Source organism: Culicoides brevitarsis, chromosome 3, assembly GCF_036172545.1.
Source record: "Culicoides brevitarsis isolate CSIRO-B50_1 chromosome 3, AGI_CSIRO_Cbre_v1, whole genome shotgun sequence".
Lineage (NCBI taxonomy): Eukaryota > Metazoa > Arthropoda > Insecta > Diptera > Ceratopogonidae > Culicoides > Culicoides brevitarsis.
In genome coordinates this window covers 27,829,425-27,847,668 of record NC_087087.1, presented here as the reverse complement: position 1 = coordinate 27,847,668, position 18,244 = coordinate 27,829,425, and the positions used below count along the sequence as shown (strand labels likewise).

General features: G+C 30.6%; 2 protein-coding genes across 2 annotated transcripts; one reads left to right on the top strand and one right to left on the bottom strand.

Annotated features, from left to right (window-relative positions):
- Nucleotides 1-135: 135 nt before the first annotated feature.
- LOC134833288 (von Willebrand factor A domain-containing protein 8) lies at nucleotides 136-14,226 on the bottom strand. The gene is made up of 6 exons (XM_063847561.1): nucleotides 13,939-14,226; nucleotides 13,281-13,873; nucleotides 5,279-5,642; nucleotides 4,343-5,022; nucleotides 1,404-3,682; nucleotides 136-288 (listed from the first exon to the last, which is right to left on the bottom strand). Exons 1-6 carry the CDS (start codon nucleotides 14,096-14,098, stop codon nucleotides 186-188), a joined length of 4,179 nt encoding a protein of 1,392 aa, XP_063703631.1. The 5' UTR covers nucleotides 14,099-14,226; the 3' UTR covers nucleotides 136-185.
- A 114-nt stretch (nucleotides 14,227-14,340) lies between these two features.
- On the top strand, nucleotides 14,341-17,047 carry LOC134835772 (N6-adenosine-methyltransferase MT-A70-like protein). The gene is made up of 2 exons (XM_063850726.1): nucleotides 14,341-14,924; nucleotides 15,601-17,047. The coding sequence occupies exons 1-2, from the start codon at nucleotides 14,408-14,410 to the stop codon at nucleotides 16,953-16,955; spliced, it is 1,872 nt and encodes a 623-aa protein (XP_063706796.1). The 5' UTR covers nucleotides 14,341-14,407; the 3' UTR covers nucleotides 16,956-17,047.
- The last annotated feature ends 1,197 nt before the right edge of the window (nucleotides 17,048-18,244 follow it).

The following is an 18,244-nucleotide window of genomic DNA, read 5'->3' as shown; positions in this document are numbered from 1 at the left end:
ATTCAACGCAACTCAGGGCACAATTGGAAATTTGTTCCGGACCCGAGGCACAAAATGAAATTGAAATTGTCCCCAGTTAACAATTGACATTTTTTTGCATGCTGGGGTGAAGATGAAAATTAAAACCGTTGGAGTCCCTTAAAAAAATTTGCACCTTTTTATTCAAAATAAATAAATTTTTAAAATTATTTCAGCACTGATGACTCAAATATTGTCTTCATGATCTGCGGAAGGTCTTTGGTGTCCATGCAAATGAAGCTTCTTCCTGCGGGCATTTCACGTTTGATTCTGAAATGAGAAAAAAATTAAAAAAAGTCATTAAAATTTTTTAAATTATAATTTTTGGGCATTTTTCGTTAAAAATTAAATATCTAGTCGAAAAAAATTATGAAAAAAAAAATTAAAAAATTGAAAAAAATTTTATAATTTTTTAAAATGATTTTTTTAACATAAAATCTTATATTTCTTAAAAAAATTAAATATTTTGTATATTCTTTAATATTAAAAAAAATAAATTTAAATATTTTAAAGCTTTTAGCTTTTATTTTTCTTTAAAATTATAATTTTTTTCCTCAAATAATTTAAAAAATCATAAATAAAATTTTTTTAAGGGAAAAAATTTTTACTTTTAACAAAATATTTTATTTACAATAGATTTTTATTTTGAATTTCTGATAAAATATTTTATTTTTTCTCGATTAGAATTAATTTTAAAAAAATTAATGAAAATTCCAAAATTTTTTTTTTTTCGTTCGAAAATAATATGTATTTTATAACTTTTCAAAGTGTTTGAAGTCTGAATATCTTTAAAAATATAAAAAAAATATTAAATAAATTAGACCATTTTCATTCACTTTTGATCAATTTTCGACTTGTAATAAAAAAATTTAAAAGAAATAGAGACTATTTTATCGATCCAAACTAAAAATTATAAAAATATTTTTCAAAATTGGTTAAAAAATTGTCAAAATTTTTCAATCTTTTGAGTCCCTGTATCTCTAAAACTAAAAATTTTGTCGATTTTTTATTTAATTTTGAAGAATATTTTTATAATTTATTAGTTTAGATCCATAATATAATTTTTAATTCTTTAAAAATTAGTAATTTAGCTCAAAATTGATCAAAAATTATTGAAATTGGTCTAATTTTTTTAACAAGAAATTTTTTTTTTATCTTTAATGATATTTAAAGTTTTGCATTTTAGACACTTTGAAAAGTTAAAAACAATAAAAATCTATAAAAAAATTTTTTTTCTTAATTTTTTGATTTTTTTAAAGTGAAAAGTAATTAAATTTGAGAAAAATTAAATTTCTTGTTATAAAAAAAATTAAAATTTAAAATAAAAATTAAATTTTGAATTTTTTGTCATAAAAGAAAAGTAAAATCTTGAAAAAAAAACTCACATTTCAGCTTCTTTATCCAGACTCCCGATAAAAACAACATACGCCTGCACTTTTGGATTTGTCATCAGAGCTTCCCCGAATCGTTTTGGCGAAATCCCGTAACGTGCCAAATTCGCATCGCTCAAAACCACAACAAGCGCTTCGTCACAATCCTCCTTTGCCAGCTCCTTAATCGCATGTTTCGTCGCATTTATTGTATTATCGCCGGACCAACAATATTGACTGTGTGCATGCATCATCCGGATCGTCTCCAGTCGAAGTTTATCGTTATCTGGCGGATTTTTCAAATCGACAAAGGGAACGCAATACGATTCGCCGCTATGACCCACGACATCATATTTAATTTTTTTCTCGAATCCATCGAACGCCTCCATGACCATCACAACAGCTTCCAATTCGCGATCCAGCCGCCCATCGTAACCGTTAAAGCGATACATGGATCCACTGACGTCAACAACGAGCTTTAATCGCTTTGGTTTCTCTTGCGGTTGACCTGGTTCGGGGTCTTGTTCCATACGACGCTTGTAAATGTTTTTTTCGCCTGTTAAACCTTCGATGAGCTTGATGTCGTCCAATTCGCCGGAAGTTTGATGTCGCAACCATTGACGCTCTTTACTCTTGGCTTGCAGGGAGTTGAGAATAATTCGCAGGATTTGGACTTGTTGACGCACGGGAACACTAAATTGCTCGTAAATCTTGTGATCGTACTTGCTCATTTGAATTTCCTTCAATTTTGCTTCAAACGCCTTGCGATTCATCTCGCGTGCGGCTCTCTTCACGTGTTCGGGAATGTCATCTTTTTCCGCATCTGACAATTGATGCACTTTATGTCCGGCATCCAAGCGATAGGGACCTCCTTTGCCACCCAATCCGGCAGTATCTCGTCCTCCGGTGCCTCCAGCCCATGTATTTCCCCCGACATGCGGATCGTTATTGGGATCAACTTTTCCATGTTTCGGCGCCGACGTATCCAAACCACTCACACGCGAAACGGTAACTTGCATTTCTCGTTTTCGTCGAATGGCGGCAAGTTCCTGTTCCGCATATGCCCCAATTTGTAAGCCATGTTTCAGCAAAATATTCGTAACTTGTTCGAAAGATTCGGGCGAATGACGATCGAAATCCAGGACATTTCCAATCAACTCGGCGACATCTTCGTCCCGAAATTGCTGCAAATGTTTCACGATATTGACAACTTCGCGCGTCGAATACGGATATGCCAGTTGCGATTGGTCCGCCATCGTTCGAAGTTCCGAAAATGCCTCAACGAGCTTCTGAATGGTCTCCAACGGCACATCCGGTCCATATTGTCGCAACATTTTCACCTCAGAGCTAATTGAGGGATTGTCAACAGCAAATGCCGAGAAACAATCCCCAAGCGCGCCAAAGAAATCATTTCCCAAAAATGGAAATCCCGGTCGATTCGCGAGAACAATCATCCGGAAGTCAGGATGAGTTTCAATAATTTGGTCCTCGTCATCATCAGCTTTTTTCGCTCCATGAGGCACAATCTTCCTGCCATCCGACAAATACATTTCCCCGTTCTCGACGAGCGTTTTTAGGATGCACGTGACATGCGTTGGACTTTTATCCGCTTCGTCAATCATCAAAACATGCCCTTCCTTGACGGCTTTTACTAGCGGAGAGTCTTCGTGCACAATAACGCCATCTCTCACACTCGGCTGGAGCGTCAACGTTTGCACTGTTGTGTCGCGATGCAATTGGATATACTCCCGAGGACGTTTCAATAACTGCAAAAATCGATCTGCCAACTTATTTTTGCCGACACCTTGATTTCCAACGAGCAACAAATGACTTCCGAGTAGGAAATCTTGCAAAATGTGCTCCAAAAGTGCCACGTGTTCGGGAATGTCGTAAAATAAAATGTTTGGAATCTTTGCAGCTTTCGATGCGTCACTCTGGCTCAACAAAATCTCAGTTTTTCCGATCTTGACGTGAGTGTCGGTGACTTCGATCGTGCGAGAAGGTAAATTATCTTTGCCTGTTTGTTCGATATTGAAGCGAGACAAGGCATTTTCGAAGGCTTTTCGTGGTAAGGAAGGTAGAAATTGCGTTAAAAATGTGCGATTTAGAGTTTCGTAAACGGAATTTACAGTTCCGTCATTTTCTGGGTCGTATTTTGAATAACGTTGCGCTATTTTGAGCAATTGACGCGTTGATAAGCTGCCAGAGAGGGATTTTAGCACGGGATCTCTCGATTCACGGAGGAATTGGGCAAAGTCGATTATTTGCTTTAATGAGTTGCCCATTGGTCCGTACTAAAAAAAATAGAAAAAAAAGAATTTTTTAAATAAAATTTTAAAAATAAAATTGAAAAAAAAAAAAAAAATTTTAAAAAAAAAATTAAAGTAGAGTAATTTTTTCATAATTTTCATATTTAAAAAATTTTCTAAATTTAAAAAAAATAATTTATTTGAAAATAATTTTAAAATTTACTTTTTAAATTAATTAATTAAATTTAATTTCAGTTTAATTTATAATTTTTTTATTTTATTTAATTTTTTTTTTTTTTTTATTTAAAATTTATTTTTACAAAATTTTTTGACAAAAATTTTAAATTTTTTGAAAGAAATTTTAAAATTTAAACTTTTAAAAAAGTATATTCGAAAAAAAAAAATCTTTAATTTTTACTAAAAATTAAAAAAAAATTTTTTATTTAATTTTTAAATTTAATTTAAAAAAATCAAATTTAAAAAAAAAATTTTTAAAACTTCCCAAAAAATTAAGAAAATAGACCGAAAATTTTTTTTTTATTTATTTTTAATTTTTTTTTTTATTTATTTTTAATTTTTTTTTTTAATTTTAGAATTTTTTTCACCAAAAATTAATAATTTTTAAACTTTTTTTTTAAATATTAATCAAAATTTAAAAAAATTCTGTTGAATTTTTTAAATTTTTAATAAAAAAAAAATTCTTACCATTTCAGTAATTATAAACTCCTCTTCTTTTTTGCTCAAATTCCGAATTTCATGAAACAAGAAAAGACTCAACATTTCTGGCGTCAACCAATTTTGTTCCTGCGTTGGAGGTTCAGCCAAAGCAACAATCCTAAAAGCTGGATGTATCGGATAAACGCGATGTTCTTCCATTTCTTCAGCTAAAATTCCATCTTTTAACAATTCATCGTACTTTTCTTGAGCAATTAATCTTTTTCCGCAATACAATTGAATTTCACGATCGTGAATTAATCGATGCAAAATGGCAATTGTACTGTTATGAAGTCTATGAATCCCATCGAGGACGATCGTATGTCCATTTAATGCAGCTTTCACTAAGGCAGAATCTCTCCAAACTGTGTCGCCATTCACTTTGGTTGTGCGTTGCTGAACTAAGTCGCGAGCTGTCATGTCTTGATACAGCATCAAAACTTCACAATGTTGTCCCAAGCGTCGACATAATTCGTAAATTAAGGCAGATTTTCCACTTCCGCGAGGTCCGATGAGACAAAAGTCGCTCACGGCATAAGATTGTACCAAGTCGGCAAGAGTATTTTCGTGATAAGCGTTCGGAATGAAGACATGTTGCTTGTCGTTGATTGTGACGGAGGAAGAGGGTACTTCGATTTCGACAGTTTCGTTGTCGAATGTTTTGATTTTTACTGAAAAAAAATTATAATTTAAAATTTTATTATTTTTTGGTCAAAAATGTTTTTAATTTCTTAATTTTTAATTTCGAAAAAACGAAATTTTTAAAATTCTCAGGAAAATGATAATTTTTTAATTTTTCGCACTTTAGGAAAATAATATTTTTTTTATATTTGAAATTTTTTGCTCTCGAAATCAAATTTTTAGCTCCCAAAATAAACTTCGATATCGAAAAAACCTTAAATTTTCCTATAATTTTTAATTTCTTACCTTTTTTCATTGAAACTCCTTCCAATTGACAATCTTTCTCACTAACTTCCAAAATTTCCTGCCTCCTATCACTCTTATCAGGAATCTTAATATCCAATGACTTTAACAAATTTTCAATATTTTGACGACTTTCCTTCTCCACGAAATTCCGATAGGGATACAGTCGATAAATTCCATCAAAAATTGGCAAATATGGATTTTTCGCATAAATTCGAGCCACATATTTCAAACTTTCCGTTGGAAAATCCGTAAATGCAGTAGTTTGATCCACAGAATTGATACCAAAAGCAAAACTTAGAAAATTTTCCAACGTTGCGTTGTTGGTTGAAACATCCGTTGCATGTTTTAACTCTTCTAGCAATTCCTAAAATTAAAAAAAAATACATGGAAAATTAGCAGCTGACATTGCAATAAATTTTTTACATGAAAATTCACCTTGCAAAGTAATGAAAAAGTCATAAAAATAAAGACAAGAAGATTTATGAGAACAAAACAGTTACAACACGAAAAAAAAGGATAATTTATAAAAAAAATAACAACACGACAAACGACCTTTGACACAAAACCTTGAAAAATCTGCTATTTTTACTATCAGCTTCGGTAATTAATTCAAAGTGACACATTTTGAATCAAATATTGTCACAAAGGTTATCAATTAAACACAAATAATTGAAATTTGCTCCGAAAAAATCTCTTTAGTTGAAATTCAGAAGTCATGTCGACAAAATCGTCTATTTTTGTGCTCTTAAGCATTTTTGCGTTAACAGGATTCGCAAGTCCTTATTGGGGCCAGAGACAAATTCCAGTGTACACGAAACATTGTCGCGACATAAAAAATAAATTTGGACGAGTAATTGAACGACAATGCGTGGAACGATTTAAAACTCAAAATAAACCTCCTGCTTATGGATTCGAACACAGCGACATTAATAACTTTTTGGCTTTGGATAGTTTACAAATTAATCAAAATCTGTCAACAACAATTCGAACCACGACAATGAAAACGACAACGAAACCTACGACGACACCAAGAACGACTCCTAAAACTACATCAACATCAACAACAACAACAACAACTACGACGAAGCGTCCTTGGATTCCCGCAAATCCCGAAGAAAACGAAAATCCCGATTATGAAAATGTTTTTCATCCGGTGACGAGTACAACTCCCAAAATTGACATAAGTGAAAAGGAAAAAGAAGAAGAAAAGGAAATATTTGAAAATGGAGATTTTGAATATTCTGAAGAAGATGAAGACGAAGAGGATACTAATGTTGAATCAGAAAAAGTAACAGAAAATAAGGAAAAAGAGGAATATGCTGATTATGATTATGACACGTGAAAAATTGATCACAAATTGAAGAAATAATAATAAATTGAACATAACCAAAGAGTGATTGGCGTTTTGGTGTGAATAAGGTCGATACAATAATCAAAAATGTTTTCGATTTCACAAAGATTAAAAATATCTTAAGAAATCCAACGAAATTTAAAAGAAGGTCAAAGAGCTTCTTTTAAAAATTCAAAATAAAACACGTTCAAAATTCAACTAAAATTTAAAAAAAAAATACTTGAAAGAACTTGACTTCAGAAATATAAAAAAAGACGAAAAAAGAGTTGTTAGAATATTTTTAAAAAAAATTTCGTGGGCGACAGTACACGAAAACGATCACTTTCTTCGATGCATCTTAATTTAACCAATTTCTTAAATTTTTCAATAGGAAAGTTTATGATCTCTTCTGTTAAATTATTGTACTCCGTCAGGGGATGGCAAAGTAAACTAAATGGGTTGTCAATGTGATATTTATGTTGTAGTCTAGTTGATCGTGTGCAAATGTCCTTATTTCTGTTAATAGTGAATGTGTTTTTAAGCAGGCCATTTACAATTTTATTGCTTTTCTCTTCAGGTTTTGCTTCTAATTTATCTACTACGTCTAATAAATCCAATCCATAAAGCCAAATTTATTTAAAACTGCTAGACTGAACTTATTTCCTTGCCGTTAGCTTCACGATACATATTATTCGCTTATTCGCTTTAGTAAATCTGCATTTCATTTTCTTTCCTTAATCTTCCACAATAAGTAGTCAGATATTTTCAATATGTTTTATGGACTTCTACTGCTTTCCTGGTTAACAAAGTCTTAGATTACAGGATGTTTTAAATGAAAACGAAAATTCTCTTATAGCAAACTCTTATACCTGTAAAAAAAATATATATAGTAAAATTTTTATGACTCAAATTTTTGAATTTTTTTTTTTTTGAAAATGCATATTTTTAACTTTCTTATTTTAAGAAAAATTTAATAATTTATAAAATTATTATTTAAATAATTTTTTTAATTTTTTTTAATTTTTTCATTCCTAACTTAATATATTCAAAAACTGCAGATATGTGATTTATTAATTTTGTCCTTAAAAATTATTCTTTGAAAACAAAATTGAAACATTTTCCAACATCGTATTGCCCTAAAACCCACATTTTTGACTGAAAACACGATTAACATGTAAAATAGGGGGAATCTGAAGGAAAAAATTTTCGACACACATCCGTTACAAGAACCAATAAACAAGTGAATAAACTCAACATATTAGGAAATTTATGTAAAAGTAGACAGGAAACGTGCCCTTAATGACTTTGCTTATGCAAATAACGCACGATTGAAACTTTCAACTTTTTTGTTTATCTTCCAATCAAATCAAACATATTTCAAATAATGTGCAATCTTTTACTCAAGTTGGATAAATTTACGTTATTCACTTAATCCGTGTGACCTTTAAGCTGTCTAAAAGTGACGTCTTTGTAAAATACTTTGGCGCCGCGCACTCCATGTTAAAATAACGTCATTATTATTAGTAAAACTTTAAAAAACTATTTTTAGCGAACAACATATAAACTCAAATTAAGGAAGTTTTTCACTTTTGAGCAAAGTTGTGCGGTAATTGAATAGATTGAACGGGGATTGATAAGCAAAATGCGATTTTTAATTAATATTTCACGCAACTTTTGATTTTTGAACGGTGAAAGTGGCAAAATTGACCTTTTTCTATAATTTTCTTTGAATTAAAAGGTCGTTTCAAGGACATTTGATTAATTAAATGAGAAATTTTCGCGTCAAGACTTCACCTTGCTTCGTTACTAAATTAATGACGCTAACGATTGTAGGCCTTTTCAATCAAAACTTTAGTTGGAACTTTTTAATTAATGTTGAAAAATGAGGGAATTAAAAACAAAGCAATGGAAAAAAGTAATTTAGCAAATGTTCAGAGACAAGAACGAACACGCAAAGGGGTGTTTTGTGAAAATAAAAGAAAGAACATTAAAAAAGTCTCGAAAAGTTTCAATTTTATTAGTAGGAAAAACTTACATGAAACGAAAAATTTTACCGCATAATTTTTTTTTATTATTTAATGAGCGGTAGATATTGATGACAATTTCGAGAATTTGCGCAGAAAATAACGGTTCCATTAATAACTTGCTCTTTAACAATGAAATTTTACTAACAAAGCATCAATTATGGTAATGAAAAATATAAATTTCACGATGTTGTTTTGCTTTTGTTGTTGTTGTTAATAAAAAAACAAGCAAAAAACGCAAATTTATACTGAATGGCATGTAATATTCCGAGAAACAGAAGTTTCCAAGCATTCTATTAATGTTAAGGTATCTATTTTTGTCGAAAGCTTCCTTCTCCACCCACACATGAATTGAAATTTTTAAAACCAGACGTCTCCATTATGTCTTAATCGATTAATAGTATCTACTACGGATTTCCCAAAAAATGAACAAAGAATTTTACAAAAAGACAATTTTTTGCTATGACTAAGTAGAGTTTTTTTGGTTGCTCATTTTCTTTCGTTTCCACGAACAGCTTAAAATGAGAACCGAATGCCATAAAAAAAATTGTAAAAGTAGAATATTTCGAAAATATAAAAATATTTGCGAGACATAAAAATTAAATTAAAAATAAATGGTTGACCAAAAAGAATTTTTTAATAATATTTTTATAGTATTTTATATATTTTAATTAAAACATTTTTAATTTTTTTTTTATTTTTTTTTTTTAAATTTTTATTAAAATTTTAAAAAAATTCAACAAAATTTTCACAACAAAAAATCTTTAAAATTTTTTTTTTTCAATTTTTAATTTATTTTTGGAAAAAATTTAAGATTTTTAATTAAATGTTTTATGCTCTTTTATATAAAAATATTTATTAATTCACAAACTGAAAAAAATTTTTTTAATATATAAATTTTTGAAAACTTAAATATTTTTTTAATATTAATTTTTTAAAATAAAGGAAATTTATTTTTCACAAAAAAATGTCGAAAAAATTTTAATTAAAATTTAAAAAAAGAAATATTTAAAAAATAATAAATGAAATAAAAAATAAAAATTAAATTAACTTAATTAAATAAATCAATTAAATTAAATTTAAAAAAAAAATAAAATTTTAAAATAAATTAATTTAATTTTTTTTTTTAAATATTATTTTAAAAAATTAAATATTAATTTATTTCATTTTTTATTTATTTTCTTTTATTAATTTAATTTTATAAATATGTAATTTTTAAATCAATTAATTTAATTTAATTTAATATCTCTGAGCTGTCGAAGAGAATATAAAACAATATATTAGAAAAATTTTTGAATTAAAAATTTATTTTTTTGTAGTATATGCAAAACTTAGACCAAAGTCTATCATTTTTTGTTCAAATTTTCTCAAAATTATAAATTTTTTGCATTAAAATAATTTCTTGATAATTTTGAGACATTGTCTTAACAATATTTTGTGAAAATTTTAAAACTTAAAGTCAATTTAGTCTCTTTTAACTAAAAAAAATTCAAAAACTTAAAAAAAGTAAAGAAAATTTTTTTTCAAACTCGCGACATACCAATTTTTCATACTGAACAAACATTGTAACTCATGAGGGTAGAAGGAAAACCACCATCATACACACACACACACCAAAGAAAAGAAACAACTTTTCAAATAAAACAAGCAGACACAAACGAAATTCCTTCAGTTGCAAAGACGACGTTCTCGTGGCAAAACACTTTCAGACTGAACCCGTAGTCGGCATTTACTATACTTTTCCATTTTTTATTTACTAACAGTTCTTTTTATTGTTGATTTATGCATATTGCGCGTGGATATGAACTAGATTCGAACCACCAAAAATACACAAGGACCGTAAATTTTATTAGTTAGTGAGTTCATTGAAAACGTGAACAAACATGAACCAATTTGAATATCAGTACATGGTCATAACATGAATAAACTTAATAGAAAATAAACAAAAACAGACAAAAAAAAAATCGAAAAAATGCAAGTGAAAGTAAGACCATACATTTGGGAATCGGCAAATCGCCCGATGTTTGTTCGATCGGTGTGGCTCGACACGGAGGGACATCGTCATGTGCTCCTGGACGAGGAAAAACGGAAGCGGAAGGAAAATCGAAGCATGCGACGCACCCATACGGAACGCCATGGCTCGATCGAGGACTTGCCAAACTTTGGATTCGATAATTTCGGCGTAAACGGACGAGAATTACAAACGACCAAAGACACGGAACGGAGTGAAAACAAAAATTTGGCGAAAAAACTGGACCGGGGGATGGGAAAATTACGCGCTTGCCGAAAAATGTGCGAAAAAAGTGACATAAGTTTCGTTTCTTTGAAACATCAGTTGAACCGATCGGCAAAAACGAAGAAAATGAAGACGATTGAGACGAAAGACGAGGAAAAAGCTGAAGAAAAAATCACAAAAAGTCCTTCCAAAGAAGATGAAAGTCACAAAAATCAACTTACGGAGCGAGTTTTGAACTGGCTCGACAAAACGGGAAAATTTACGTCGATAAATCCGTCAGTAAAACGAGAAAAAATCGCATTGCCCGAGATTCACGTGAAAGAAAACGACGCCGAAGACGACTGGAATACGGAAAATTTTGATTTTGCGAAGAAAGTTATGAGTGCGGAGAATATTTTGCGACCTCGAGTCAAAACGGCGTCGATTCCGTTGAAGCGTTCCGAGTCGGTGCACACTCTTTCACTCACTTTTGACGATGACGACGGCGATTTGGCGCCAAATCCTTACGGACTGAGTCGATGTCGGTCCGCAGCTTTGCGATTTGGCGATTTTTTCCCGGCAACTTACAAATGTTCGAAGAAATTTTTGTCTCTTTGTTCACGAAAAACCTCTTCAGCATCGTCTTTAAGTGCAAATTCGTCAAATAATCGCATTTCACCGCCTTTACCTTCGAGTGCCAGTGCCAGCAATTTATCAAATTTGAACGAACAACCGGAAACAACGAGAATGACGACGAGTAACGGCGGCGGCGGCGGCAATATGACAGCAAATAGCATTGTAATTTCACTGAACAACTTGGATTTGAATAAACTTGAGGAGGAAAACAACACGAACGCAACAGGAAACCGCAACATCGGTCAAAATAACTCGGCTGGCATGGAAATTGGCAACAATAACGGCGGCACTTCCCGCAGGAGGAAAATTCTTCGACGCAAAGACACCCTAATTGAAAATCAATATAGGCACATAATACACAAACATATTTTGGAGACGCAGTGCAACACGCAAATTGTCAAGCGGCAATTGCACATTTTCATACCGAAATTGCCGAAGAAGGACAAGGAGGTGCGTTCGGAGGAGCTGAAGCCGCCCGCGCACGATAACGAATGTGATAGTTGTCTTAGTACAGTTTTTAGTGAAGCGAATTGATTTTAAGGAAAATAAAAAAATTGAAAATTTTAAAATAAATACAAATTTTGAAATGCTATAACTCAAGTTCTGCTTCACAAATCCCTCTGGGGGTAGTTAGTTGTGTTCATTTTGACTCTAAGAAGGTTTTGGTGCAAGAAAAATTTTAAAAATTATAGGAAAATACGTTAAAAATTGAGAAAATTAAATGTATTGTTCATTGCATACTTTCAGGAGGCATAAATTTTTTAATTTTTCTTAAATTTAATTTTTAAAATGTTAATTATTAGAATTTTTTGTATTTTTGGCAAAAAAATTGTTTAAAAAATATCAATTTTTTTTACTTTTTATAATAATTCATTTTTAATTTTTTTTTTAAATTTTTAAATTAAATTAAAAAATTCTCGAAATTTCTAAAGAAAATTTTAATTTTTGTTCTAATCGATAGTTTTTATTGCTTTGAAAGTTTTTGAATTTTAATTTGATTTTTTTTTCTGTCGGAAAAAAAAATTTTTTCCATCAATTTTAGATAAATTTTTTTCCAAAATTTGAAAATTTTAGAAGTAAATGTTCAGAAAGAAAAATAATTGAGGAATTTTTATTTTAATTTTTTCAGTTTCAATTTTTGAATACTTTTTTCTTCAAAAAATTGTTTTTCATCATTTTTCATTTTTAGAAATATTTGAAAAAATTTCTATTTTTTTCTCTCAAAAAAAATTTTTTTCTTTTGTTTTAATTTAAAACTTTTATACGTTTTTGTTTTTAATTAATTTTTTTTCTTTTAAGTTTTAGAAATAAAAAATTTTAAAATTAAAAAAAAAATAATTTAATTTAAAAATTCAATTAAAAAAAAAAATTAAGTTTTCAATTTTTCCAATTTTTCTTTAAAAATTAATTTTTTTTAATTTTTAAATTATTTTTTTTCCATAATTTTTGGGAAAATGTTATCTTCGTCTAATTTTTTTAGAATTTATATTTTTTTTAATTATAATTTTTTTTATTTTTAAATCTGCTCTTTTTTATAATTTTCAATGAAAATTCTTCAATTGAAATTTTAAACTAATTTTTTTTTAATTTTTAGAAATATTTAAAAAAAATCTTTGAAATTAAATTTCCTCAGTTTTTTCCTCATTTATTCTTAAATTGTTTTTCTTTTTTAATTAATTTTTTTTTTTCATAATTTTTTTTTTAAAATTTTTTCATTATTTTCAGAATTTCTTATTTTTTTTTTAATTTTTCAATTTTTCCCGTAATTTTTTTACAAAAAAAATCAATAAAACTCACCTGATACGACTCCGTTGAAATATCCCGCGCTTGAAATCGTGACCTCAAAGGCGGATCCAACGGATTTCCCCGATATTTTGGCACCGGCAATCCCAACGAGATAACTCTAAAATCTTCCGACACGCGAATCAGTCCCCATTTATCCAAAACTTCTTTGCTGTTACTTTCCAATAGTTTGTCATACCGTTCTGCAGGTATCAACAATCTCCCATCTTCGAGATGCATTTCACGATTTTCGAGCAAATTATTCAGCACTGGCAAAACATTCCGTTCTGCCTTCTCAATGCCCTCCAAAACTAAAATTCGGCCTTCTTTTGCTGCTCTGACGGCACTTTGGTCAAAATATACCGACGAGCCGTTGATTATTTCACGGCGTTGCTTTAAATCGCTCTCCGTTGAGTCTCGAGTGACAGCCAAATATTCAACTTCGCGATTTGTGAGTTGCAAATATTGCATTGCCAGTTGTCGTCGTTGGGGTCCCGGTTTGCCAAGCAGGAAAACGTCTTGTTTGAGGATGTCTTTTTGCATCATCCATCGCAAATGGTGCTTTGTGCTCGTCGAGAAGATTGGATTTCCATCTTTGTCGAGTTTATCTGAAATTTAATTGAAATTTTTTCTGTTGTCAAATGATTTTTTTCAAAAATTTCAGTGAATTTACAGTATTTTTGTGGAATGTTGACCCTTTTGGCACCTGTTTCTTCCGAAATTTCCTTCCAAATGTCTCCGATTTGGACTCTGGATGCGAATCGCCTTCGAGTAAATGACCCTGTGGCATAATTTAAATTTCGTAGATTCAGCGTTCTACGAAGCGACAACATTTTCTAATATATTTGGGCTAAAGTATAAAATTTTTCTAGTTGATTTGTACAAAAATTACAATTAAAACATGGTTTAAATGGAAGAAATTGCTAAAAAAATATTAAGGGAAATCGGATTTACTCGCGGATTTGACTTTACAATTCCTTACTCCTCACCAAAACGCTCGAATTTTGTGAGTCGGCTGAAAATGATAACTGTTAAATGCAATTTGACGAGGAGTAGTGACTGATTTGTTTGTTTACTCCCGAAAACATTTCCGAATTTCCGAGTTTTTTCGCTAAAATACGCAAAATATCCGACAAAAAATCATGTCAGACACGTGGGAAGACATTCAAGCGGTCAAGAACAAGCGAAACAGCTATCGGGAACGTTTGGAAAAGCGCAAAAAGGAACGTCAAGACATCCTTGGGACTCTGCCGTCGTCGCTGAACTCTTCCAAAACGATAAATTTGGAGTCAACATCGTTCGACGATAAAAGCAGCATCGGAACAACGTTCAAATGGGAAGCCGCCGAAGTAGATCCAGAGTTTGAACGATCATTTTTGGTCTTTTTGAGCGATCGCAGCTTGATTTTGCCCATCAACTCGAAGCAAATTGTCGAAAAATTGATAAAACAAACGAAGAAAAGTGTCGCTCCAAGCACTTTGCATTACTACATCCAGAAATATTCGACGCAACAAGTCATTAGTGTGCAAGATGTTAGTATCGACAACGAATCTGGGTATGAAGTGCTGCGGATAGACCATGCGAAAGTCGATAATTGTCTCCAAAATGACATTGTGGATAATGCTCCGGTCAAAATTGAGGGCAACAAGAAGAGAAAGTGTAGGTTTTTTGATTTTTTTTTCATTATTTTGAGCCGGTTCATGTTTATTTTGAACCTTTTTTCATCAAAATTTTAAAAAATTAAATAATTTTTCATTAAAAATTACTGAATTTTAACAATTTTTGTTGCTTTTGAGATAATTTTTATCGAAATTTATTGATTTAAATTTAATTTTTGATCATTTCAAGTTGAAGTTTAGAAAGAAAAAAATTTTACAATTAAAAAATTTTGAAAATTATGTTCAGTCATTTTATGAAAAAAAATTTTTAAGAAGAAAATTTTGTTTTTCAAACAATAATTTCATCATAAAAATTGTTCAAAATTAATTTTTCTTTTTCAAAAATTTTCAAAAAAATATTTTTTTTACATTCTTTAAAAATCAATTTTAAAAAATCATTAACATTTTTGTAAGTTTATCAAAAAAAAAAAAATTTTTCAAAAAAAAATTTTTTTTTTAAAAATTTAAAAAAAATTTATTTAAATAAATAAGGAAAAAAGTTTGAAAAATTTGAAGAAATTCTTAAAATTTTCTTTAACAAAAAATTTATCATTACAAAAACTCTTTAAAATTAATTTTTTTTTTCAAAAATTAAAAAAAAAATATAAAAAAAGTTAAATATAAATTTAAAAAAAAAATTTAAAAGCTTCTTTAGTAATTTTTTTAAAACTTTTTAGATGAAACTGAGGAAATAGACGCCGATATCAAGCCTAAAATCGAGAAAAAATCCACAAAGGAACGAAATGTCACAACTCAGGAATCCGACATCATGTCCTTACTCTCACTGCCTTCGACGAAAGAGAAGCAAAGTAAACAAGTTGGTGTCGAAATCTTAGAATTACTCTCAAAACCAACCGCTAAGGAGAGATCTCTCGCGGAAAAGTTCAAATCTCAAGGCGGCGCTCAAGTAATGGAATTCTGTCCGTACGGAACAAAAGTCGAATGCGAGAAAAATCGCTCCCGCGAAGAACCGGAGGAAGAAAATGACGAAAATAAGGAAATAATTAAGACAGAAACGACTCCCATCAAGGAAGATCCCGACAAGGAAGAAGGCGAAATGACAGAAGATGACAAAATTGAAGGAGAAGAAGAAGAAGAAGTCTCGCGAAAAGTCGATTCGCCCACAAAATGTAACAAAGTGCATTTTAAAAAAATAATTCAACAACACACCGATGAATCGCTCGGCGATTGCAGCTTCTTAAACACTTGCTTTCACATGGATTCCTGCAAATACGTGCATTACGAAGTAGATGACAAGAGTGTCCTCGAAAGTAGTCCCAAAGTTACTCCAAGTCGCGTTTTTGCGACATCCAAGGACAACGCTTCGAATCTCGCGTTAATCGCAAGTCCCGCCAACCAACCAACGCCCAGTAAAAAAGATTCCGGCGCCATTCTCTACCCCACGCAGTGGATCCAATGCGACTTGCGGTATCTCGATATGACAGTTTTGGGTAAATTCGCTGTCATTATGGCGGATCCTCCGTGGGATATTCACATGGAATTGCCTTACGGCACGATGTCGGACGACGAAATGCGTCAATTGGGCATCCCCGCGTTGCAAGATGACGGCTTGATATTTCTCTGGGTAACGGGTCGAGCGATGGAATTGGGCCGGGAGTGCTTGAAACTTTGGGGCTACGAGCGAGTCGACGAAATTATCTGGGTGAAGACGAATCAGTTGCAACGTATTATCAGAACAGGTCGAACGGGACACTGGTTGAATCACGGGAAGGAACATTGTTTGGTTGGGATGAAGGGAAATCCAACGAATCTCAATCGGGGTTTGGATTGCGATGTAATTGTGGCAGAAGTGAGGGCGACAAGTCACAAACCGGATGAGATTTATGGCATTATTGAGAGACTTAGTCCGGGAACGAGGAAAATTGAGCTTTTTGGAAGGCCGCATAATGTGCAACCGAATTGGATTACTTTGGGAAATCAGCTGGATGGCATAAGACTCGTTGATCCCGAACTCATTAGCTCGTTCCAGAAAAGGTATCCCGATGGAAATTGCATGGCACCGAAAAAATAAAGAAATTTTAAATAGATTTTTTTTTAACTTTTGACCAAGTATTGAATAAAAAAAAAATAAAATAAAAAAATAATTTTAAAAAATTGAAAAAAATTATTTTAAAAATTCAAAAAATTAAAATTAGAATAAATTTCGCATTTTTTTTTATTTTTGCATGAGAGTAAAAAAACAAACAAAAAAAATTTAATAAATTTTTACAAAATTTTGACCAAGTTTGAATAAAAAAATTAAAATAAAATAAAATAATTAAAAAAAATGAAATTTGAATAAAATTAAAAAAATTACCCATATTTTTTTTAATTTTTAAAAAATTGTTTAAATTTTAATTTAATTGAATTTAATTTTAAAAAATTAAAAAAAATAAAAAAAACTCGAAAATTTTTCAAATTTAGCATAAATTTTGAAGAATTTTTTCGTATGAGAGTAAAAAAAAATTTTTTTAAGAAAAACAAATTAGAATCTTTTAACTGAAAACCATCGAATTTATGAAAAAATATAAAAATTTTCTATTGGAATTAAAATAAAAAAAACTCATCCAAAATCGATTTTAAAAAAAAATTAAATTTGAGAAAATTTCAAATATTTTTTTTCTAATTTTCAGTTTAAAATTCAAAATTATTCAAAATCCATTAAAAAATTCTAAAATTTGATTAAATATATGATTTTATTGAAAAATTTAACAATTTTTTTTTGAAAGATACTCGTATAAAATTTGTTTCTGTGTGAAGTAGTTTAAGTACTAAATATTAATAATTGTGAATAAATAGAGACACGCACAAAATTTGGCTTTAATCCGTGTAGTCAAAGTCTGATTCGTCAGAGTCAGAGTCCCACGATTCGTCGGAATCGGAAGCCAGTGCGTCCTCTTCCTCCTGAAAAACGATCCGTTCTGTGTGAATGTTGATTTCGACTTCCCATCGAAAATTGAAGACCATAAAAGCGCACGTCAGTAACACCGGGAGACTCACTTTCGAGTGCCATGCGAGCTTTGTCAGGAACATAAAGGTCGTGCCAAGTTTCGAGTTCATTTTTTTTTATCAAATTTGCTGTTCCCGGAGTCTCAAAACATCTTTGCTGAAAAATATTTAAGTGATTTTGTAGGAAAAATGAAGAAATTTGAGGGAAATTAACATACTTGTCCTGTAATTCGTTGTCTGGAGTGCGTGAATGAAGGATTTCCGCTTAAAACGGGGTTTTTTTTAGCATGAAAATTAAGGATTTTTTTAATAGAATTTGATTCTATGTTGAAATTTGTCAAAACAAATGTTCATTTTTTGCGAGCAGGGGAT

What these genes read in the sequence shown, in the direction of transcription:
- LOC134833288 (XM_063847561.1), bottom strand. Translation starts at nt 14,098, where the DNA reads ATGTTGTCGCTTCGTAGAACGCTGAATCTACGAAATTTAAATTATGCC. An exon ending in CAACATTCCACAAAAATACT is followed by an intron (nt 13,874 to 13,938) that starts GTAAATTCACTG and finishes ATTAAATTTCAG; the next exon opens with ATAAACTCGACAAAGATGGA. An exon ending in AGGAGTTTCAATGAAAAAAG is followed by an intron (nt 5,023 to 5,278) that starts GTAAGAAATTAA and finishes ATTTTTTTTCAG; the next exon opens with TAAAAATCAAAACATTCGAC.
- LOC134835772 (XM_063850726.1), top strand. Translation starts at nt 14,408, where the DNA reads ATGTCAGACACGTGGGAAGACATTCAAGCGGTCAAGAACAAGCGAAAC. An exon ending in GGGCAACAAGAAGAGAAAGT is followed by an intron (nt 14,925 to 15,600) that starts GTAGGTTTTTTG and finishes AAAACTTTTTAG; the next exon opens with ATGAAACTGAGGAAATAGAC.